Source organism: Falco biarmicus, chromosome 4 (genome assembly GCF_023638135.1).
Source record: "Falco biarmicus isolate bFalBia1 chromosome 4, bFalBia1.pri, whole genome shotgun sequence".
Classification (NCBI taxonomy): Eukaryota; Metazoa; Chordata; class Aves; order Falconiformes; family Falconidae; genus Falco; species Falco biarmicus.
The window spans coordinates 50711355-50735457 of record NC_079291.1 but is presented as its reverse complement, the minus strand read 5'-3'; the positions used below and the strand labels follow the sequence as shown (position 1 = coordinate 50735457).

General features: G+C 37.9%; 1 protein-coding gene across 7 annotated transcripts in view; it reads right to left on the bottom strand.

Annotated features, from left to right (window-relative positions):
• Positions 1-384: 384 nt before the first annotated feature.
• Positions 385-24103, bottom strand: part of LARP4B (La ribonucleoprotein 4B) — a 58391-nt gene continuing 34672 nt past the window's right edge. For 5 of the 7 annotated variants that reach the window (XM_056335882.1, XM_056335883.1, XM_056335884.1 and 2 more), the window contains 13 exons: positions 23872-23953; positions 22866-23002; positions 20229-20332; positions 18356-18466; positions 17805-17858; positions 17245-17454; positions 14070-14176; positions 13300-13554; positions 11963-12008; positions 8675-8839; positions 5526-5650; positions 4787-4898; positions 385-4225 (listed from right to left, as the gene is read on the bottom strand). In XM_056335882.1, coding sequence (XP_056191857.1) covers positions 3944-4225; positions 4787-4898; positions 5526-5650; positions 8675-8839; positions 11963-12008; positions 13300-13554; positions 14070-14176; positions 17245-17454; positions 17805-17858; positions 18356-18466; positions 20229-20332; positions 22866-23002; positions 23872-23953 — 1790 coding nt within the window. In that variant the 3' untranslated portion in view covers positions 385-3943. The remainder of the gene's footprint in view (positions 4226-4786; positions 4899-5525; positions 5651-8674; positions 8840-11962; positions 12009-13299; positions 13555-14069; positions 14177-17244; positions 17455-17804; positions 17859-18355; positions 18467-20228; positions 20333-22865; positions 23003-23871; positions 23954-24103) is intronic. The other 2 variants (XM_056335879.1, XM_056335881.1) reach the window with 2 other exon arrangements.

The window sequence follows — 24103 nt, the reverse complement described above, 5'->3', positions numbered from 1 at the left end:
GAGCCAAACAAGCAAAGCACTAACCTAAATGTTAAAATCCATGTTTAAGACCAAGCCAACACCTTATCTAATAATTTGTGGAAAGCACTAATGAAGATTATATCCCCTAGTAAACAAAACATCACATCAGCTTTTTTTTTTTGTTTTAAGAAGTTAACCACAGTTACCTAGAGATAGATAGGGCTGCCTTCAGAGGTACATTATAGGTAGTCCTGCTGCTGCTACATAGCCTTAGGTGATGGTTGCAACAGCTGCGTTGAAGAAGTAAAGCAAGCAAAGATTTTTTCCCAAAATTAGAAATATACAATTTCCAAAAATGGGAGCAAAAGACAAAAGGTAATAAAAAATACTGCTGAAGAAAGGTTTAATTAAAAAAATCAGGAATTCAACAGTGCCTAAATCTTTATTTTTCATAACCTACATATTTTTTTCAAATTAGACAGTTTTACATTTTTATGACACAAAAGGAAACTTAAATTACTGATAGTTTACATGTAAGCTTGATTCCAGTCTTAATGGAAGAAGAACAAAAACAAAAACCCTCAAGAAGGCTCCCATATTACACTTCTATTTCGTGAATTGGCAGCTGTTAGGTCTCCTTAGAAATCTTCGATTGTCTGCTGCTATTAGTGTAATAGGTTACAAAGCACATAAAAATCCCTAACTGTAGCTAGCTGAAGGAGATACAGAGGAAGGTATGCACCATTACAGTCAGCTGTTGCTCCTGATACACTGCACCACACTCAAACAAGGGCCTTTCTGCCAGCTGCTGAAGTCTTTGAAGGATAATGCAGCAACATAAAAAAATTGCCACTGTTCGTAAGATTTCTAACTGGCAAACGACAGCGTCACAGTGGGGGACTGATCTGAAACAACAGTAAGTTTTAAAAGCAACCTATTTTTTTTTTTAACTGAAAGTCTCAGATCCCATTTTGACTTGTTTTCACAATTAAAAGCATGGCCAGAGTCCTACAAGGTAAAATGCCAATTTCAATTACTGTATCCCTGCACCTTTAACTCAGCTACTGCTTTTCGGAGATTTTGAATTTTAAAAGCCACAGTTTAATCCTTCTATGTATCGTAGCAACAGCCTGCATGCAACTTCACAACTCTACTCTGAAAACTCCATTTTGTCACTGAGTGGAAAAAAAAGAAAAATCTCAAAGTAAAATGCAGTAAGGATAAGTTGTATATTACACAGCTATTTGGCGTGTCACTTTTTTTCTTTTTAAGAAAAAAGCTATAAAAACCACATCAGAGGAAGGTTTAAACTTTCAATGCAACAGACTGTTGCTGGGTAAGCAGTAATTACAGTGTATTGACCTAGCACAAATGGCAGCAGAATACATTAGAACGGCACAACACACCCCGCTGGTGTCAACATATCACCTTAGGTACCAGTTGAGCATTATGACTAGCTGTACACAGTCGCTGTAAGGAACCACTTGTGATTGTTTGCAGCTGGTAAGCCTTTCACTTGCAGCAGACAAACAAAATGAATCATACAGCTGGCCTAAACCATACACAAACCTAGCTGCCATTTTCACTGCCGCTGGGGAAAGGAGAAGCGTATTCAAAATCCAATGACAGAACTAGTTGAGTGGTTTCGGTGACGTCGTCTCAAGAGTCCTATCTCCTCTCACAGCAGTCACAAAGTGCGCTTTTTAAACAAGAAAAATCAGATCCCAGCATGCCCTACTTTGACCAGTTCTGCAGCATACAACAGGCTGGATTTAAACGGTCAACTAGTCACCAATTGATGCTCATAATAGGAAATTTATCAGGAGTCAACTTCTATAGTTACTTTACAGTTCTATGATTCATACGCTAAGGAAAGCACTGATATTCTTGAAAGCAGACAAGTAAGCTTCAGTGTGTATTTTTGTAGCAGTCTAAAATTCTTTCCAATTGAATTTGATTTTATGACAAAATTACAGTTTGACTGCTGAAATTCACTATTTACACTTTTGAATTGGTTACATCACTTGTTTTCAGAAGGACACAGGAAAGTATTTGAGGGCTTTCAAATAAGACTTCTATTCCATTTCCCTTTTGCAGTGAAGAGGCAGAGTCAGTTCAGCACACCAGAATAAAATAAGAAAAAGAAAAAACAACAAATTAAAGTAATATTCAAACCACAACATTTAGTTTATCTACATCCAGCTCAACAGCAACATTTATAATATCAATAATTTTTATCAGATTTTTTCTTTAGGGTACCTTTTTATATGTTCTGATTATTTACAACTGTACAAGCAAAGCACACACTTCCAAGTGCACATATTTAATACAGTATTGACTATTTGCATTTACAGGTTTTTCAACAATCTGAAAAAGATCAACTGTGTAAGATCTTTAAGGTATATTACAAAAACTGCTGCTAGTTCCTGTACTACAGTATGTTTACCCAGTAAGACCAGTGACAATAGATACATACTGTAACTGAGTAATTCTGTATTCCACTCATGCTAACCCTCCACGGGGTCAGACCTCATTAACTCTAAGCTGTCTTGTACAAAAGTTAAGGCAAAGTCATTTTCAAGTTTAAATAAAATTCAAGTCTTTAAATATTGGATGGAAATAATTCTTTAAAAAAATCAGTTGTTTAAATAAACATTTTTGTGGAATAAACTGTACTGTCATAATCAGCAGGAATGATTTTTGTCTGAACTTCCTGCAGTTTAAACACTTAAAGAAAAACTTTAGGCATTTTAAAACAAAAATAATTTATATTCAACTTTATTAGAAACTCGCTAATTTAGTGCATCCTTGTCCTTCAGAAAGCGCATCACTTCTAAAGTAAATAAGTGTGAGAAACCTCATCCCAGAGGTAAATATCAGGGATCTCTTCCTCTACCACACAAAACAAACACCATTATCTCACGTCTTGAAAAATTCAAATCCATATGCCAATGCTCGTAGTTACAGGAAGACGTCAACACAAAGCTGACTAAGATATGGACTCTTTCAAAGAGCACTTGGGGCAGAGTTTAAAAAAAAAGTCTACACAGAGCACAGGGGTAACCAGAACATACAGCGCTGACTCAGTTAACTCCCTTACAAGCACAGGGAAGCTAAGGTTATCACAAGAAGGCTACAGTGCTTTCTCCTGATAACACCCACTAACAGGCTTCACCACCATAGAAGCTCACAGACTTAATTCTTTCTATTCACAATGTGCTTTGTATTTGCAAATTATAACATCAGTTTTATTCTGGAGTGAGAAGATGGTTACTTGCTTGCAGTAAGTCGAAAAAGGAAGTATTTTAGAAAGACTGCTATGGTGCTCCGTAGGATTCATTTTGTGTGTGCAAAACATCAATAGAAGATTAAATTTTTAAAAATGCTAGAAACAACTACTCATTTAACCTAAAAGTGCAAGTTTGTTTGCTGACACTTAGTACAGCAGCCCAATAAAAAAAAAATCTTCAAGGTCACATACTAATTAATAAAATATGTCTACTTCCTTGCACTCTACACACTAGCTGCCGTTACCAGTCTTTTGGACACTTTAGATATGTACTTGCAGACCAGTTTATTAAAAATATTGCAGCAGCACGTTTCTGCTTAACAGTTTAGAAAAAACTCACTATACAGAGCTTGCACTCACACAGCCACAGAGAGGCTTAATAAAAAGTTGATTTTTTTTTAAAGACGAATATTTTACATCTTGAAAAAAAATAATCACACTAAGCTTCACCTCCAATTAAGCACCAACCTAAATGTAAGGTTTAGAACAACTATCCAGAAATATCCAGAAAAATAGAATGTTTGTTCAAGAGGGGAAAAAGTATTTCACAGAAAAATAACTTGCAGGCATTGTTATATGCCTAGTATCACTGCAAGCTCCTAACCAGCAACTCATTCTCAGGTATCTTAGTGGGAACATGGGTTTAATTTGTGGGAAGCAGACCTCTTTTCAAATCCCTCCCAGGTGTTAGTTTCACTGAGGAGATTTTGGAGGGGTACTCTGTTCTTTGTTTAAGCGTTTGCCAACGGCTGGAGGTGATGATCTGCGTCCTGACTGTCTCCTCTGGTCTTTGGGTTGTCCAGGATGTGACTTTGCAGGAGGAGGTTCTCTGTTTTTCTCTATTGTTTCTGTGGGCTTTCTTTCATCTTTTCCACATGCTACAGTGTTTGGCTTCTGCTCCTTCTGGGGTTGCAACGTAGGAGGATCTTTAGTTGTTCTCTGGCAAATTTCTGCATAACTAGGTTTTCGCAGTTCCTGTGAAATCAAAAGCAAACAGGACAGTGAAGTTAAGGCATCCTGAGGAAAAATAAAAATCATTTACTTTTATGAACAAAAAAGGTAAAAATCTTTGCCCCAAAAGACCGCTGCAGTAAAATATGCAGATGAGGGCATGAGCACGAATTTTACAGAAGTTGTACAGACAATAAGGTTCAAGACAAGGTAAAATGCAAAACAGTATGCCAGAAAAATGGGGTACTGTGACATGGCAAAATATTTCTGATTCAAGCAAACTAAGACAGCTGAAAGACAATGAATACTCTTGTTTAAATACCAAGTTATGTATTAACGCTTCTACCTCAAGGATACTACCAAGAAGAGAATTCAGACAGAGCTATCATTCACCAAGTTATTTTAAACATTTTTGCAGTGTTAACTGCATAATTGTATCGCGCAAGTAATCACGAGGCCACCAACACAAGTTTAAGGATACTAGGCTCACATGATTAAGCAACACTGGGTAGCAATGAAAGCAATATTCTGTTAAAAGCATCAAACTGGATCATTAAGAGAAAGTGAAGTAATAAGGTCACTTACTATGGCAGCCCCATTGACTTGTACCGATTTACATGCAGTGCTGAGTGTGGAAGAAGAAAGCCTTTCTGTACTCTGTGTCTCTCTCTGCTGTTTATCCACAACCTTGGAGTCCCTGTAAGCATCCAGCAAGAAGCAAGGCTCATGAAAAGCAAAACTTCAGGATAGATGAATAATCTAATAATGGGTGTAAAGCTGTTGAGTATGATTATAAGAAGTTACAGCTATAGTTTGCCTAGCACATAATGACTAGCATTGCATTTAAAAATGCTATCAAATATTAAAGAAAAGATATTCCTGTGGAATTTGACACTATTTGTAATTTGCGACATTGATAGCATTTGATTGTTATCTTAACACCTCTATTTGATTTGCAGGTTCTAAATAAGGTCTTACTGAAAGCTTTATTTATTGTATGGGCAATGATACTGCCCACAGGACCATAGGTTTACCCTCTATGCTTCAAAGACAGTAAGGTATTCATTAAACTTCTAAATACTTGCAGAGACTGAAACAGCACAAAATTTGTCTGCTGAATGACTGACTGAATCTCTATTATGATACTGTTCAGAAATTAAGCTTTATTGTCTTTATTACAAGTATAATATGCAACAAAATATTATTCTTTTCACTGATCAAGATTTGAATAGCCATTTACAGTGTTCCACTGATCCTTCTGATGAGAGAAAATGGAAATGTGATTCCGAGCAGAATAATTACAGCTATGTAATTAAGTGCTTACTCAGAAGACGGGGATGGCGAAGGAGACCTTTCAAACGTCCTGGGCAATGTAGAAGAAACTGGCAACAACGGCTCTCGAGGAATTCCCGATGAAATAGTGTTTGTACTTGCATCCACATTAATGTTCTAAAGGAGGGGAAAAAAAGAAGGGCAATCTTAATATCTGATATATGGTTTACCTGAAGATTAACACAATCAGTAAACAGTTTACAAGTTGATTTATAAAGGTGAATTGACCGTAGGAAGACACAGAAGGATCCAATGTATCTATTGTAACAAAAGAGATTTTTCCTTTATAATTATTTGGAAACACAGACAAACAAAATCGCACACTGTGGCTCCTCCCCCCAAAATTGGGGGAGGAGCCACAAAAATTAATTCCCTTTGGGACATATCCGGATGACAAAAGTCACTTCATTCAACCTGGCAAATTCGGACCTGCTGGTGACAAAGCAGGCTTTGTTCCTCTTCACATGACCATAGGTAGCCTATTAAGGTGTAAGTCTCCTGGAGTTACGCACCAAGAATCATCATCTTCAAAGCTCTAGCTCTGCATCATCCCAAATAGCTGGTGCTAAAACATACTAACCTTTTTTTAAAAAAAAAAAATGAAGCTTTTGCAAACTAGGATACGACCATAATTTGAAAGTCCTTTTCTTATGCTGTAAGGGTGATCTGCTACGAAGCAGAAGAGGTTTTTTTTTCATAGCCCTTAAAAGATTCTGGTAGGGCCAAGTGATACCGTGCTTCCAGGTAAAAGCCAAAAAGGTTCAAGATACATACATAAATATATATTGTCACAAAATAAGAAAAGAGAAAGACTTTATCTTGAAAAATGGATTTCTGACATTTATAACCATTTTGGTGGTGGTGGTGGGTTGGGTGTTTTTTGTTTTGTTTTTTAATGAAGTGCTGTGTCCTTTGTATTGCTTCTGACCTGTCTGACTCTAGAACCAGAACAGATTCTGGTAGCAGATGAGAGTGTAGAAAACATGAGACTCCTGTGGTCACTGTTACAAAGGAAAATGGTATTTGACGACACTGTTTCAAACCAGGCAGCATAGATTACTGCAGTAGATCTAAGCCTAGTTTTACTCAAAGTAAAACCATAAAAGGTAGGATGTTCAGAAATAAAAGAATAGCTTCTAAAGTTTTAGTTTTACTCATTATAGTAGTGTGTGCAAAGCCTTGAGACTGCAAGTTACTGAGCATTCCAGCCAAGTTCAAAACTGTAGGTGCCTGGTCAAGCGTGAATAGCTTCAAGTCAAGCAGACATGCAAGTGCTGTTCCTAGGCCAAAACACTCAGCCCCTGGTCTGTCAGCACTGCAGTTTCCTAGTTAGAAAATGTGGGATCATTAACACCTGCCATTCCCCAGACCTACCTCTAGAAGAGCACCATAAAGCAAAGCACATGAAGATGATGATGCATGGATAACAACCATTGGAAACACGCAACTTAAGTTCACTCAGCTTTTGTACGTTGGACTTGCCCATCTATAAAGAGTAGCACTGTGTAACCCTACATCAGGTGACATGAAAAAATTCTGAGATCAAAGTGAAAAGCAGCCGGTATACATTGGCAAGATTCTAATGTAAACTCAAACACCTTTGTAGTAGAACTCAATCAGTCTTTGGTATCAGTTGCTATTACCTCATTCCTTATTAACACCAACAAGGAAAGACAGCACAACGCGTTTCTTCCATACAATGGTATAGACTAACTCATGCAAGCTGGAGAAAAAAATTAGGACATCAAAGGAAACTTTTTAATGTGACAGTGCATCGCATATCGTAAAACCTTGGTGCCTGACCTCTACAGAGGTCTACAGAGGTATAGACTGCCTCTACAGAGAAGAAGTGTAAGTTCTTTACATTAAGTGCAAAGCAAGTGCTAGATTTTTAATGGGAGAAGCAATGGGTTTTCAGCCGTGGCATCAATAGCAAGTGCTGGAATTATATTTAAAACCTGAAATAAGGTAATAAAAAACACTTCAGAAATAGAGGTAAAATACTTTAAAAATAGGTCTTGGCCAGGAACAGACTACAGTCTGGAGTACTCACTGACACTAAGTTAAACTCTGTTCTTATCATGGCACTGTCCTGCATATCCCCCCTAAATGCAACCCTGGAACAGTTGTCCCTGTTACCAACTGCAGGAGACAACAGATGGCTTGTCTGCGCAATCGCTGCGCCTGGTGCAGGCTGCCCTGCCGCTTCCTTTCTTTACCAACACACACCCTCCCTACCCACCCTTGATATGTGGGCACCAAAGAAAACACTTCTGCAATAAACTGGTTTTAGAGACCAGGCAGGAGAGATACTGGTGTTTCACCATGTTGCTTTACATTGCTATATCCAGGGGTTAATTTCTTCAGTTGTGGTACAGCTAGAAAAACACAAATTAAATTAGAGCTACCAAAAAAAGCCAATATAGACTTCCATAGCCTAGACTGTTCCATAGTACACAGGGTTATTAGATGAGTCTTGAGAGAGGAGAACTGTCACTCACAAGTGGCATGGTAGAGAGAGTTCTAAACCAAATCTTTGAACAGCTACTGAACATTAATTTTCAACTGCATCTCTACTACATCTAGAAAGCAGTGGTTGCCAAGTCATTCTGGTATATTTTTATCTTTCCAAGTAATATGACAAGACAATGCTGGGATCCAGCTGGTTTTGGTAACAGTTCTTGTTCCAGCTATGCTGCTTAGTGTACTGAGATTATGTAGGCAGCTTCTTTATATTTCAGTGCTTAAAAGTTTGTCTCTGTCACTTTAAAGTGTTTTATATAAATCTCAGAAGTCTAACTTTCGAACATGAGGAAAACTTTTATCACATATTTTTCACCTGAGTCTATCAAAAAGCCTGAGGCAATTACGAACAGCAAAGAGCATATTTTCTAATCTCTGCTATTAACATCTACTTATACTGGTGCTCATACTCCCGAACTATTTCAAAAGGAATACTCAACAAATTTTAAGATATAAGTGAAGAAGGCAGCAGCACATCATTTGACCGCTATCTTTTAAAAGCATTTCTTAGGACCCATGCAAATCCACAAGTCTTTTCCATGTACAAGCCACCAAATCTGAAAACAAGAGATATGCAATGCTTTGTTTTCCCAACAAAAATGAACACTGGTTACTCACTCTTTCTTTTGACGTTCCTATTACCACGCTGGATAGCCTGTTTTCAAAAAGGTCTTCAGTCTTTAAATTGCCAGCAGCCCCAGGTAATGGAGGAAAGCTAGATAAACCCAATTCAAAGCTAGGAGACGGAGGTTTTGGGGGTGGTGGAGACTGTGTTTGGCCTCTCTGGAACAGAAACAACATGTTGAGGTTACTGCACTGGATGACAAAGAGACAGACGTGGAACTTCACAGGTATAAATCAAATGCAAAATACAGTTTGAAGCCCTAGAGAGGCCTCCCCCATCCCACCTCCCAAGAAAACGATACAGCACTCAGGAATAGATACTTTCATTTTTCACTGCTGCCCTTAAAATATTTAACTGTTATTTAAATGTGATGGCATAAGCATCCTTAGATATTTCATATGCGTAAGTTTTAGTGATACTGGTAGAATAAGAGAAGTCTTCTTGCCAACCCTTCCTTCAGGATGGACACTTACACTGACAGATAGCAAAACAGAATGGTTTAGATATCATGATATAGTGAAAATATAAAGCACATTTATGTGGTTGGTAACATTCTAAATGAAAGGCAGGAGTCAACAAGAATCTTTTATCATGTTCAGATAAATTAAGAAGTGGCAAGAGAGCATGCCTTGCATGTAGTGTAGACAACATGCAATTAATATGAATTTACATGGTCACTTCACAAAAATGCAAAGATAAATGTCAAAACTATTGCTGAAACAATGTGAATTTTTTTAACTAAATCTAAGAAAAACAATATCCCAGCAAAAAAAAAGTCTGCTAAACACAACTATTTTGCAATACAGACAGCAGGCAGTTCAGGAGTTGAGTACCACAATTAAAGACTACTTGCAAGGACCACTTGTAAGGATTTATAAAGCTAAATGCTCTTTACACTGAAAAAATAAAATCCCTTCTGTAATATGCTGTAACTGAAGTTAATTGTTAACTTCTTCTACATCATGTAAACAAAGTAGTAACTGTTTCATGACTGCTCAGGCCTGTGTTAAGGTCATCTCATCTGCAGAATACCAAATGCAAAGCATTTTGAGACCATTCCTATTTTGAAAAGGAAAATATAAGTATATAGTCAAAATGGTCTGAATGCAAGAACAATGCTTCTGGACAGAAATGTGCTGCACCACTTACTGTTCCCCCACACACCTTCCTCCTCGTGAAGAGCAACAGATACAAAACTACCCTCAAGGTCTTTTCAGAAACTACAGTTCATGTCAAAAGAAGCATGTGTCAAGAGGGAAGTAGGGAAAGAACAGAGGCAAGAACAACTGCAGCTCCTAGGACTGCTACTGACCCAGCATTACCTGCCAGAACACAGTTTAAGAGCACTACAGGAATGGAGGCTGCAAACCTCCAAAAATATAAGTCAGATGACCTGTCAAAGGGTCACAGTGGGAGACTACACTTAATCCAGCTCAAACTGCAAGAGGAACAACCTTTTTTTTTTTTTTTTTTTTTTTGCTTTTTTAAGGAACTATTCTTCAAATCACAGCACTTAGTTTTCTTAAAAGGGGACTGAAGTCCTCAATAGATAATGCTTCTGTATTTTCTACAAACATTTTAAGTTATAAAGAATGGTCCTAAAAAGCCCAACATATTAAGAGACAAGTAGTATGAACATATTAAATTAGGGGAATTACATGGATTTTAAGCTGCATACTGCATAACATTTCTCAAATCAACTTATGACAAGTTGAGAAACCTGCTTATGTCTTTATGTCTACAGTCAATTATAATCCAATAAAAAGGTTCATGCTTTCTCATGCAAGTACGCATACTCTAATTTTTCCTTGAAAAAATAAAAATCAAAAGTTGCCACTATTCAAGCACAACTGGTTGCAGTTGTGTCCTGTGTACACTATATCTAGTCACTACAGCATCATACAAGAAACAGGACCCTGGATTCAATTACTTCTATAGTCTAAAGGGGTCAAGTGTTAATCCTTCACTTCAGAGTATGCTCCTGCCCAGTGTACACAGTTGTGGGTGTGCAGCAGGTCTCATCTCTGTTCAAGTCACATTACTGGGCAGTACAGACGAAAGATTCATGGGTCTGAAGAGACTAGAAGGAACCTGGCTGCAATTAAATCCTGGGGCTGAGAGAAAGGAACTGTGGATCTCCAAAGAAGTTATGTCTACCAGTTTTACATTCAAAGTTAACATAGCTTTTACCGTCAGCTAAGTCAGAAGAACATCTCTGCTCAGTAAGAGCGTCCAAGGTAACCCTTTCACTCCAGCCACTCACTTATATGCCTAACCTGTACCACTTTCTTGTTCTTCCAAAGACAGAAAATAATGTTTATAGGAAAACACCAAACTAAAAATTCAAGCAGCTTTGAATGGGCAAGAGAAAGCAGTATTGAGAGTCCTACATGCAATCTGATCTCACTGAGCTTTGACAAGTTTGACAAGAACTAAAAGCAACCAAAGGGAAGGAACCACTTGCCACTTCATGCTTTCCAAACCTTGATGCTCCTGCATCCAAGTCCCCCAAGGCTACTCAAGTGCAGGAGCCACAAATCCACAAATGCAATGATTCCAGATCTTTGAGAAAGTGTTATGGCTCATGCCGTGGGGTTACTTTGCAACTGTAACATGAGTAAGGGAATACTCCGGTTCAAACTCAGGAACACGCTGTGTGTGGCAAAAAAACCCAGACACTTCCTGCAATTCATCAAATCAAACCTTAAGTCTTACCAAAAAATTACAATTTTTTTCTTCTACACAGTATCTAGTCAAGCCTTTTTAAGTATCAAGGTTATTTAGGTATTCACCTTGGATTTCAGTTTACCAAAACTAGTATTTCAATAGCGTTAGTACACCCCTACCAAGTGGTACTTGGAAAGGATTTAAGAAACAGAACTGACCATTTAGTAACTATCATTCTTGCTATACATTATGTCACATGAATCTATAAGATGTTCTTCAACATCTACACAAATGATAATCAAGTATTAGTGGTTTGAACTTAGTTATTTAGCTCTCCCTAAATATGTCAGCTGGTATGCTGACAAAGTAACACTAAGATGGAAATTTTTTGCTAGTATAGAGCAAAAGGTAATTTTAACTTTTTCCTGACTTCTGCATTAACAATCTTCTCTGACACCCAAATGCAATAAGCTCACATGACTGCTGTCTTCAGTCAACTGTGACATACAATTGCTTGCGCAAAAACTCATCTCACCTGCTACTCCACATAATATCCATACTATTGCCTTGTTACCCTACTTTTATTATAGATTAATACAATCATGAACACTCACTGTAAACTTGTCCTCCCTTTTCTTTCGGTAGCCATATGAGTTTTTCCTAAGGGAAAGAAAGCAGTTATTAGAACCTTGCCTATAGATAAATGGAAGGCAGTTGGCAAAACCAGGAGAAATTAATTCAAAAATTTATTTCATCTATCTTCATTCTAGACAGGTTATTAAAAAAGTGTTTTAGGGAAAAATTAAAGGTAAGGATCTTATACAAGTCAGCATAAGAATACAGTGGTCACAAATAATTCCGGCATTTAAAGCATCTCTGTGCCGATTACATATAAGGCTTAGACAAAACCTTTCAATACCCAAAGTAAAGGGTTTGTCTTTTTGATGGCTGTGCACCTTTGAAATACAGCTATTTTCAAGTCCTGTAAAGCCCCTCCAAAGCATTTTCAGCACTTCTCCCCCAGCCCTGCTTCAGCTAAAGCCCCTCCACACAGCAGTTTGAAATCTGCAGTGCGTTCTAATGTTTCAATCTATTTTGTTTTCTACTTGACTTAAGTACTGACAATTCCTGTACATTTTCATACTCCACTTAAGCAATCTTGTTTTCTATATCCTTAATCATACTCTCACATCCACTAGTTACAACACAATTTGGCAAAACAGATTTAGACAAGTATTACAATCCTTGCACAAAATCCCCACTTAATTTTGCAGTGATACAACACAAGTCTAATATAGAATCATCTGCAAAAGACTTAAGATATTTTCCAATTCAGTAAGTCACTCGATGTGATTTACTTGGAGACAAAAACACAGCCATTATTAAACAAAGCTGCACAGTACTTTTATAAAGCACTTAGAACTGTACAGTACTGAATAAATTCCAGGATAAGCCTGCTAAATTCTCAAATTAATATTGGTGCCACCAATTTTCAGCTCCCCAGGTGAGGTTTTTTTGGGGTTTTGTTTGGTTGTTTTTAACCTGCATAACAATAGTTTTCTTTGAATGTAATCTTTTTTCCTTCATCCATACCAATCCATCACCTTTGTTGTTGTAAATTTCTAATTTGGGCAAAATTCTGACCTTTCAACTGAAAAAATTAACAATGAGCACTGCTAGTACAGGTTCAGGTGCACAGCCTACACTGCTTAACAACGGAATGGGCAGACCTGCTTCATTAAATTCAAACAATCTGTAAAAACTTTTTTACAACAGATGAAGAAAGGACAGAGGATTAGATGTTATCTTACAGCTGTAAATTGTTCGTCAGTTGCCATTGACGATTTTCATTTGGTAGGAAAGCATGCAAGTCCACTTTGCTTATGTTCTATCTTCAGCACTTTAGAAGCAGCAATACCAGGTTCAGAGGACAACCATCGAGGACACTCACCTTCCTCTACCTAATCCAGGAGACGAGTCAACACTGGTCTGTTCCATCCGTCCAGTTCCCACTTCCCTCTTGGTGTAACTCGTAGTAGCATTCTGCATCCGTGTCCTGTTTTGTCCCGGCTGCCGCGTCTGTGGACTCCTGACGCCATTGATTAAACGATCAGCAGAAAAGTTGAATATTGTAGGACTGTCTAGAAGCCCAGGTCCCCTTTCTGCACTGGGTATTGTATGTCGTATATGAGACTTGCTAGGATTCCTACAAATTCAAAAGTCATTTCAACATACGTACTATGAGAGATCTTCTGAGGCCTAAGGCTATACACAGAATTGAGAAGAAGCAAGGTCTTTAGTCCTTTATTGCAAATTTATAAGAATGAAAAATATCCAATTTAATAGGTCATGTGAATTCCCAAAATTAACCTTTTCGCTGCCTTTTTTCAACTATGGCTTTACTAAAAACTACTTGAAATTGAAAATACTATACAAATAATCCTTCCTGCTGATCACATGCCATCATTCAGTGTATTTCAACTGAATGCCCTAGATCACAGAACAGACAAGTTCTCAGTTTTCAGACAGTCCATTTACATTTAGAAACAGTACATCCACTAACAGCAGCACCATCTGCCCTTTGGCCTCACTTAACCTTGCACCACGGTCAATTTCACAAGTATTTTCAAGTTAGCTGGTGTCACAAAAATAAGCAGATTAAAAGCCCACGAGCCAAATACTAGAATAGTACGTATATTGTTAAAAGATTTTTGAACTTGCCTGTTCCTGGGAGGATATTGTCTGAGCGTAGTCAATGGAGAAGCAGCAGGCTTAAAGGTTGGAGATGTGAACCCATTGATAAAACCAGTATTTGGAAACGGCGTTACCTGAAGAATACATTGCATGCTCATAATTACAAACTGAGTACTATTTTTTCTTAACCCCATACTTCACATCATTCTATACAGGGCAGTACTTAAAACGTTGGCTCAAACAGCAATACAGCATTTGTCCAGTGCCTTGTAACCAACTTAGAAAATGCTGGGTTTTGAGAAGACATATTCAAGCTCTGATGATTGGAAAACGTTGAGCCAAAATTCTTGGCTGTAAGCAACACTCCTATATCACACCATACTATGCACGACTTCAGACTACGGAGATCCTTCATCAAAGAGTAACCTACACAGCCTGTAAGTTTTTCTTCTAATTTATGTGTGAATCCCTCCCAAAAAAGAACAAAAATTGGTTTTTAGTCCCTCATTCTACGTATCTTCCATGTGACACCTAAATAAAGTCTAGAGAGTAAGTGGATGTTGAATAGGCCTCTGATTCTTTTCACATCTTACCACATTATTCTACATGTGAATTACTGTCTTGTTGCCTGAAGAAGCAACATTAGCAAAAGATTTTTTGGGGTGGGTGCATATCCATGTCTTGTATTAACAAGATACCTACAAACTTGAAACATGTTCATAGTAATTTCTGCAACCTCAACTAGCACACTTTCTTTTTTTCAAAATGAATGAATGAGTTTCGTTTAGGAAGTGTTATCATTAGCAACAGCAAATGCTTGTCTTTGTGCCCTGAAAACAGGCAAAATGCAGAACAGTAAGACTTGTACGTAGCATTCCTTCTACAGTTAATTAAATGATGAGAAACAGCTGGGATTAAGACCATTTTCTATAACGGTATCTTTAAGCTTGTCTAACCTTTCTTGCAAAAGTTAAAGCAAATCGCTAATCAATGAAAAAAGTTTAACACCAAAGCTGTCATGTTGAACTACTGTTAGTCTAACCTAGCATTTGCTGTCATGTGTGCTATCTCAGACTCCAAAAATAGGCCATTAGAAGTTTAATAAAGCTATTTTAGGAACAAAGTTTCATCAAAATACTGCTTTGAAGTGCTTTCTGCTTTAATAGTTACAACTTGAGCACTGTAAAATTCAATCAAAACTAGTAACTAGTGAACCTGTATGAGAAGACATTAAGCATACTAAAGGAAAACAAATTCAACTCATTGCTTAAAGGGACTCTAACAATATTCACCCCTTTTCTTTAAGAAAGGGTGACCTTTTTTTGAGACAAAAATGTCATTTTCATTTTCCAGTAACAGCAAAAGCATAAATTTGCTTTCTCCACAGAATTCATCTGGCTCATATAAAGTACACTTTTTTAATACAAGCAGGAGAAACCAGATCTTCTTAGTACTATTAAGTACTTGAAGAAGTAGGTAGGTTTAGAATTTTGAGGACAAGTGTTACCATATTCTAGTTTCAGAACTAAAACTGGATGTCCATGCAAATGGGTGTATTAAATCTCTAATAAATGAGACAAAGCATTGTTAGTGTTTATGCTAAGGCACAAAAGAAATTTCTGCTATATTTGCACACAAGTCTACACACAAACTGCAACCCTGTCTCATGGAAATTATTCCTGTGTGATAGTCTCTCATGGTCCCTGTTCTCAAGCAATTTCTATTCAAATATAGCTCTTCCTATAAAAGGTTCAAGAAACATATTAATGTACACAAAATGCAGCTAACCAATGACAATATGCTGCAGAACAGCAGGAGGTAGAGCTCTGCTAGCTGGTTTCTTAAGAAAGGTATGAGATCTTTAATGCTGGCAAACTTGAATCGTCTTCCCCCAAAGGCCAAGACTAGTAAGCTTTCTGGAACACAAAAAGTTCCAGAATGACATAAGGCAGATACACACTGTGCTGTGCTTGAACCTGTGGCCAATTAATCTATGTCTTCTACACCAATGCCATCCAACTACTTCACTATCCCACAGCAAGTCTGTGCAGTGGTCAATCTTAGTTATCTAGAGGTAGAACAGTTTTCATTGCTGCTTAATAAGGTGGCTTTTCTCCTGAAACAGCATCATTCACTGTGCTACCCTGTCTCCTCCGCATTCTTCATCTCCCTGAAAAAGCCTCCCCCTGCAAGGGTTCTGGCTACCTTCCCTGTGCGTAAAGTATTTAGCACACCAACTTTTTAATTAGCTTGCTGTTTGTTACACAAGAAGTTTGCTCAAGTTTGTTCAAGGACACTTTAATCCTCTGCCAAAAAAGCTCCAAAGCAGCTTCTAGTTTTGAGCATTGCTACCCTAGTTTTTTAGCTGCAAGTCAAGAGGCATTTACAGAGGGGAGAAAGAGGTTCCACATAGAGCAAACAGTCTCCCAGTCATTACAGAAAGCTATATTCACATTAGCTTCTGTAGGGTAACAGCGGCAGCAGACTACAAAGGCCAAGGTAATTCTGATGGGACTGTCACAGTGGAGGAAAAGATGAAAGCAGCATTCCAGCATGTATTGGACATCTCATTAGCATATATATGGTCTTATTGCTATCACTCTAGCTCTAAGACTTACCGATAGCCCCTAAGAAAGTTGTTTTTTTTTTTTAATTAAGCAATTGAAAAGTGAGTATTTTTTAAAGTAATTTTATTTTTTATTGCCAAACAAGATGTTACTTTTGCACAGAAAATATTTTGCTTTTAAGAACATGCTGAATAAGGTAATTCAGCATGTTAACCTGGAACTTCATTTTCTTGCTGAAAGATCAATATACTAAGGTATCCTTATTTATCTGATTCCATTAAGTTTATTCAGTACATATCAGAATTGTTTTTTCTCCTAGTCACATACATTTTCTGAAGATCTAATTTCTAAGGAGGCTTTTAACCATTACGAAAAGAAGTCTTTAGGAAAGATACATTTTGGTAATGGCTAGTTAATAATCTTTACTAAAGAACTGCCTCAAAAAGTTCAAGAGAATCACACTGCAGCCTGAGACCAGATACAATCTTCAAATAATTCATCTTGAACACCATGGGAAGAATTTTAAAGAACTTTTTCAAGAATCAGTATCTTAAACTCCCCCTTTCGGGATACATATGCTTCCTATACCCCAAGACTTAAAAAGAATGCACCCGTTTGATAACCAAGAGACTTACCAATGAAGGGTCAAGGTAGCTGTGTGTGGCTGACCAGGTCTGTGGGCCAATTAAGCTGTACAATGGAAACTGCTGATGGGGGCTGTATACCGGAGGTAAGTAAAAGGATGTTGTGTAACGCTGCTGTGTGTAGAGGTTCATATCCAGAGGTCTATATCCATTCTTTGGCAAAAATGTGTTTATAGCTATTGCCTTTGCTTTTATCCTTGCCTGCAAAGGAGATGAGATTATTTATTACAGCAGCCTTTCAAATTAAATCAAAATGGTTCAAACTAGCAGCTCTCAAACTTCTACTGGACACTTGTCAAGTCACTGCATTCTCCTTCAAGGAAGGCAGAAACAACAATGCTTCCCTGTTGGCCTGATGGTGGGATGCATGTACCACCGCCAGAAGGGAAGAAAAGGAGAAGTAAATGGCATGTGCTACATTTCAAAGCCCATCTCCAGCTCAAATGACTACTCAGATTGGACCACTTAAATTTGTATTAGAAAACAGCATGAGCCCCAGAATATATACACAACATGCCCAAAAGACACCCCTCCCATAAAGCTCTATTTACCTTAATTGGTTTTCCTTGGAAAGTTTTCACTTCTTCTCTAAGGTATCTGTAAGCCTTTAAAAAAGTAATTATAAAATTTGTCAAATAATTTCAACAAAGGAAACTTAAGTCTTGAGTCTAAGCCTAACCTAAGGCTAATTCTTGAAGCATCTGCTAGTTAGACTATAGAAAACCCTCATATGTAATCTGCATTTGGCAAGATTTAAGTTATTGTCGAAGTGCTTCAGTAGCATTAAAACAAGATTAATTTTTACGATCAAAGCATTTCAATGTGTCATACAATATATCAATATTCTTACTACAAAAAAAAATAAAATACAACTGTTTGTATACAGCCAGGATATGTGAACAAGATAACACTCTTACAGGGTTATGTTTAATAGTACTGATAACTGGATATTAGCTAAGGAGAAGCACTACTGGTTTTAGAAGTTTCAGTATTTTTCTTTTAAAATTTTTACATATTTGTAATATACTTTAAAACCCATCAATCCACTCTCATCCCACCCTTGTTTACTGTTATATTCTAAAATGATTCAAAATAGTCTTACCTGCTGTGCATCAGCTTCTGATTCAAACGTGATGAACCAATTGTCATTATAGGCAAACTCACAGTTGATAAACTTAGGCAAATTATCTCCTTTGAAAAGTGCTTCAACCTCCTAAGGAAAGTGGTTTTGATAGGAAGGGAGAGAAAAGAGTGGGGGAAAAAGAAAATGGATGGACAGAAGAAAACATCAATTTGAAGTGCAGAAATCTGGAACTCCAGGTAAGAAAGACAAAAATCCCTTTTGGCCTTACAAAACAGAACTTAGAACTTCAGACACCTGCAGTAGTGTTAGCTGTCTCCAGTCTCCCCACTAACCAGAAATAATTCAAATAAGCATTGTCTAAAGGCCATGTGGCAAGTAGTAGTTGCTTGTTCCTTCATATCCAGGAAGATAAGCTATTTAGGCCATAGAGACACACTTAAATTTGGTGTCAAGTACAGAAAAATGTCTATTTCTCCCCAGTCCCCAAAACTACAGAGCCACGTGAAAACCTGTGCATACCGCATGGGGTAGAAACCTGCCCTTCCAGCAGAAACCTAAAGATACACTAACTCAAGGGACTACAGATTAACATATTTGAAACAGGGTTTGTTGTCTTGAAAACAATTGCCTAGTTAGTACAGAAGACTTGGACTTTATATTCATTTTAATCCATTTGCATATTATTTGTCACAGAGCTGAGGCATGCATCATCAAAAAGCAATACAACTTGGGAGGCCTTACAAGCACTTTGAAATTCTGCTGCTTAAATAAAGCCTGATCATGCTATGGCAGAAAACTTATCCTATTAGATCTGGCTTGTTAAGTCTAGATTTTCCAGACTGGCAAATTTAAACACAATGTATAAAACACTTCAGATCACCTCTTTTGATAATAAAGACACCTCAGAACTTTGCTGTCATTAAGCATTTAAGAGCAATCCCCCAGTACTAATATATCCAACCTGACAAACTAATGACAGCAGAGGAAAAAAAAGTATCTGTAGTATTAAAAGCTAGGCAGTCTTTGAAATGTTACATTTACAAAGCTAAAACCAGCTGATATTTTGAAGCTACATGTTATGGCATATCTAATTTCTTCCCTCCAATTCCTTTTAGCATTTTGTTTCATGCTCCTGTTTATTAATTAAGGCCACTTTTTGTAGTTAAACCGCAGTACTTTTTATTTTCGTATGAAGACTATCAAAAGCAACTCTTTCAGAATCTTTATTCTTCCTCGTAAAATTAAAGGGGGAAATAAAATACCTATTCATCATCAAGAACCTTTTTTTAAAATTCCAGTTGGTTTAATCCATGGCCCAGTCATTTTTTTTCTAGTCTTTCTGTTAGTCATAGTCCCAGATACAGAGTTGCATTGAATATCTTTCCAAGAATCAAGTTCTCCACTCTTGCTCTCATTCCACAAGCCAGCAGAGATCCTTAGCAACCTGTTGACACCTCCACCCTCAGCATTATGGAAATATTTGCAAAGTTACATACTTTATCCTAACAAGCTTCAAGGCACAGCAGTGGCATTTTCCATTCTAAGACTTATCTTACCTCATTTTTGTTTGCTATTTATCCAAGGAGCTGAGCGCTAAGTGCATATGGATAAGACAGAGTCCAAGAATATTATGGTATCTCTACCAAACACAGCATTCCCAGTTTTTCAGCCCTCTGCACAGCTACAGGTTTTACCCACAGTCTTATTGAAGGTAACATGCTTCTAACAAATATATTTATTATCCAAACACATTCAATAGATGAGGGTTTAGACACATTGCTAGAAACTAACAATGTAGTAAGAAATGTGATATGCTTATTCAAATCTGGAATAAATCTAACTTCCAAATCCTAAGGAAAAAGCATTCTTTACTGAACAATTAAACACTTACTTCAATGGGGGTAGATTCAGGTACTTCACGTAAAATAACAATACAACGATTCTGATTTGGCCTAACTTTTTCTCCCTTCTCATCCACTTGGACTAAAGGCAACGCTAAGAGAGAAAAAAAATATGATTTTTAGCTGTCAGCAATCATTAGTTTTTAATTCTGAAGGCACACAGAGTCATGTTCTTTTTTCACTCTTACTTTAGTGGTAACATGCAATAGCCTTTTCTGAGAATTTAATCATAGAATCCCTGATTGGAAGGGACCTAGAAGATCATCTGGTACAACTTTTCCTGGCAAAAGCACAGTCTAGACAAGATGGCCCAGCACCCTGTCCAGCTGAACCTTAAGTGTCTAATGTTGGGGAATCCATCACTTCCCTGGGGAGATTATTGATTATTTCAGTGGCTGACTGTTCTCACTGTTAAAAGTTTTCCTCATGTCCCATCAGGATGTCCCCAGGAGTAACTTGCACCTATTACCCCTCATCGTAAGGTGCTAGACCTTACACTGTGTTAGTTCATTTTTCCAGCCTATCCAGATCTTCCTGCAGGGTTGCTCTCCCTTCCAAAATATCCACTTCCTCACTCTGTTTGGTATCATCAGCAAACTTTATCAGGGTATCCTTGATCTCATCATTCAGATCACTTATGAAGAAATTAAACAGAGTTTGCCCAATATCGATCCCTGAGGGACCCCACTCATTATAGGTTGCCAGCTTAAAAAGCAGCTATTTACCACCATCCTCCAGGTACAGCCTGCCAGCCACCTTCCCACCCACTGCACAGACCACAACACATCCATTTCTCTAGGAGGATGATGTGGGAAACCATGTCAAAAGCCTTGAAGAAATCCAGATAGACAATGTCCACTGCTCACCCCAAATCAACCAAGCAGCTAGCTTAGTCATAGAAGGCCATCAGGTTTGTCAAGCACGATTTGTCCTTGGTGACTCCTTGCTGGCTTTTCCCAGTAATGTGCTTCATTTAACTTGTGATAGCCCCCAGGAGAATTTGTTCCATAACTTTCCCAGGGACTGAAGTAAGACTGATGGGCCTATAATTTCCTGGATACTCCTTTAAGCCCTCCTTGTGGAGGAGTAACATTAGTCTTCTTCCAGTCTTCTGGGACATCCCCAGTCTCCACAACTTCTCAAAGATTATGGAGAGCAGCCTCACAATGACATCAGCCAGCCCTCATCACCCTCAGGTGATACTGTCACAGCCCACTGATTTGTAGGGGTCAAGCTCCCGTAAAGTTCACATATCAACTCTTCCTTCACTGACTGTCTGGGTCTGTTTTTGCATCAACTTGGATTTTTGTTCCTAAGGCTTGAGGCTCAACAGTACTGGTAAAGACAGAGGTCTCTGCCTTTTCAGCACTGTTGGTGACTAATTCACCTCTTCTGTTTAATGGCAGGCCAGGATTTTCCTTCTGTTTCTGCTTCTTGTTGACTGACCTGAAGAAGCTTTTCTTGTAGTTTTTGTCATCTCTGGCCAATTTCAATTCAAGCTGAGCTTTTGCTTTTCTAACTGCATCACTGCACACACCCTGGCAATGCCCTCATAGTTCTCAACTGTCATTCATCTGCTTTTCCATCTCTGGTACGTTTCTCTTTTGGTTTTGAGCAGACTCAGAAGCAAACAGTTAAGCCAAGGGGATCTTTTGCTCTGCCCACTTCCCTTACCGTTAAAGGGGATGAACTCTTTTTGTGCTTCCAGAAGAGCATTTCTGAAAAAACTCCCAGCACCTGCTAGCTCCTTTATCCCCCCCATGGAAGCTTCCCACAGAATCCCTCCCAGCTGAGCTTTGAGCAAGCTGAAGCTGCACTTCTAAAGTCTAAAACCTCTCTTAGTACTAGCCTTCAGTGTGCTCAGCAGGATCCCAAACTCCACAACATTGTGATCACTGCTGCCAGGGCTGTCATTAGCTGAGATATTACAAAGCAGGTTTTCTTGGTTTGTGAGCAGCGAGTCCAGCAGTGCCTCATTCCTGGTCGGCACATCTAACACTTGTATGAGGAAGCAGGCCTCTACGCGTTCCAGGAACTTGATGATTATGTGAGCTGCTGTATCTTCTTCCACTGAATGTCTGGGCAGTTGGAGTCACCCATAAGAACCAGGCTCTGTTGACCTGAAGCCTGCTTAAGTGACCCAAACATTTTGTTGGCTTTATAGTCCTGGTTTGGAGGTCAGTAGCAGGTGCCTACTGTAAGATTCCCCCTTGGAGATGACCCCTCTGATCTTGACCCAAAAGCATTTAATGGGGCTTCTACAATCTCCATAGTGATTTCCATACATTCAAGGTTCTCCTTAACGTAAAGCATGACTTCTCCTTTTCTTTGCCTGTCTTTACAAAACAGCCTAGTGTCCCACCACATCACACAATTTAAGCTCACATTCTCATTTACAGAGATCACTACTCAGTACCTCAAATGTGAAGTAGCTTTGACAAAACCGCAGTCCTATAATTGTGATGGTCTACACTGTGAGCTGCTTGCTTAGTGCTTACAGAAAAAGGATAGCATTTTATTGTGATACAGAACAAAAAAAAAAGGAAGAGATTGAAACCCCAGATTAGCAGTAACCCAGATACAGCAATAACCAAAACACTTTCTAGCACTGAGGGATTTTTACTTACATCTCAGCACTTCAACAATCAGATCCATATCAGTACTGAGTTTCTTGACATGATCAAGGTTTGCTACTGTCATTATTGGCACATACTGATCACTGTCCATCTGTGATATAAGGTACATGTCACTGGCAAGATTTTCTCTGTTGGGAGAGAAAAAAATAAGAACAAGGAAATGTCACAGATGTAACTTTTGCCAACAAATCTGAGGCAAACAACTCATCACATAGAACGCAGATTGCTACACTAAATTTTGTATTCAGCATGTTTACAAACTCCCTAGTCCGTTCACTTACTGAAATTTCACTTCCTAGGAAACATGAACATTTTTCTTTTCATTCATGCAACATCTTTCTGGTTCAGGCAGCACATTACCCCCACAAACACATAATACTGTTGGGAGTTTATTACTTCAAATGACCACTGGTTGTAACTGGTTATGCAACAGTATACAAATTAAGAATTATTCTAGGTTATTAAGACATGTGTTTAAGCTGTTTTTACCCAGACAAGCACTGAGAATAATTAACTAAACTGCTTTGATGCTCTTGCATCAGTCTATACTGCAACATGTGTGATTCAGAGCCCTTTTTTTTTTAAATTGATCCTTTATATTGTAAAGTGATCTACAGATGCACAAAAATCCTACTTTATCAATGCAAATTTTTAAATTATTAGCTTAAAGCTTTACAAAATGGCTTAAGTTACTCAGTTTTAATTTGCAGAAAAACATCAGTAACTCATTAAAATTCACCTGATCCATAACTGCTTGTAACTACTCTCACTAGAAAACAATGTATTTGCTAGTTTATGTTTTAGGCCCAGAAGTTTCACACAAGCTTTAACAGTTACATCAATACGATACTCAAATTTGTGTGTTGCTTTCCCCAATTACTCATCCTTCCCACTCAGTTTTAAGTGACAGCTGAGAAGTATATTGATATACATTCCAAGTTAGGTACTGGATTTTGTTAGTTATCCTCCAGTTTGCTACATTTTGGTATATACATACCTAGATAAACAGAATTCCAGTGTTTTTTTCAGTAATTCTCGTAAGTCTTCCTGACCTTCGGGCTGCAACTGTTCATTTCCACCTAATAATTAAAATACTTGTTTAAATTTTGTTATGCTATATTACACAATATTTTAATCAAGCTATCGTGTCTACTGCTGTCTATATAACTAGTAACAATTTTTCCAATTCATTAAATGTTCATTAGTTCAGCACCCACCAAAATGGCAGA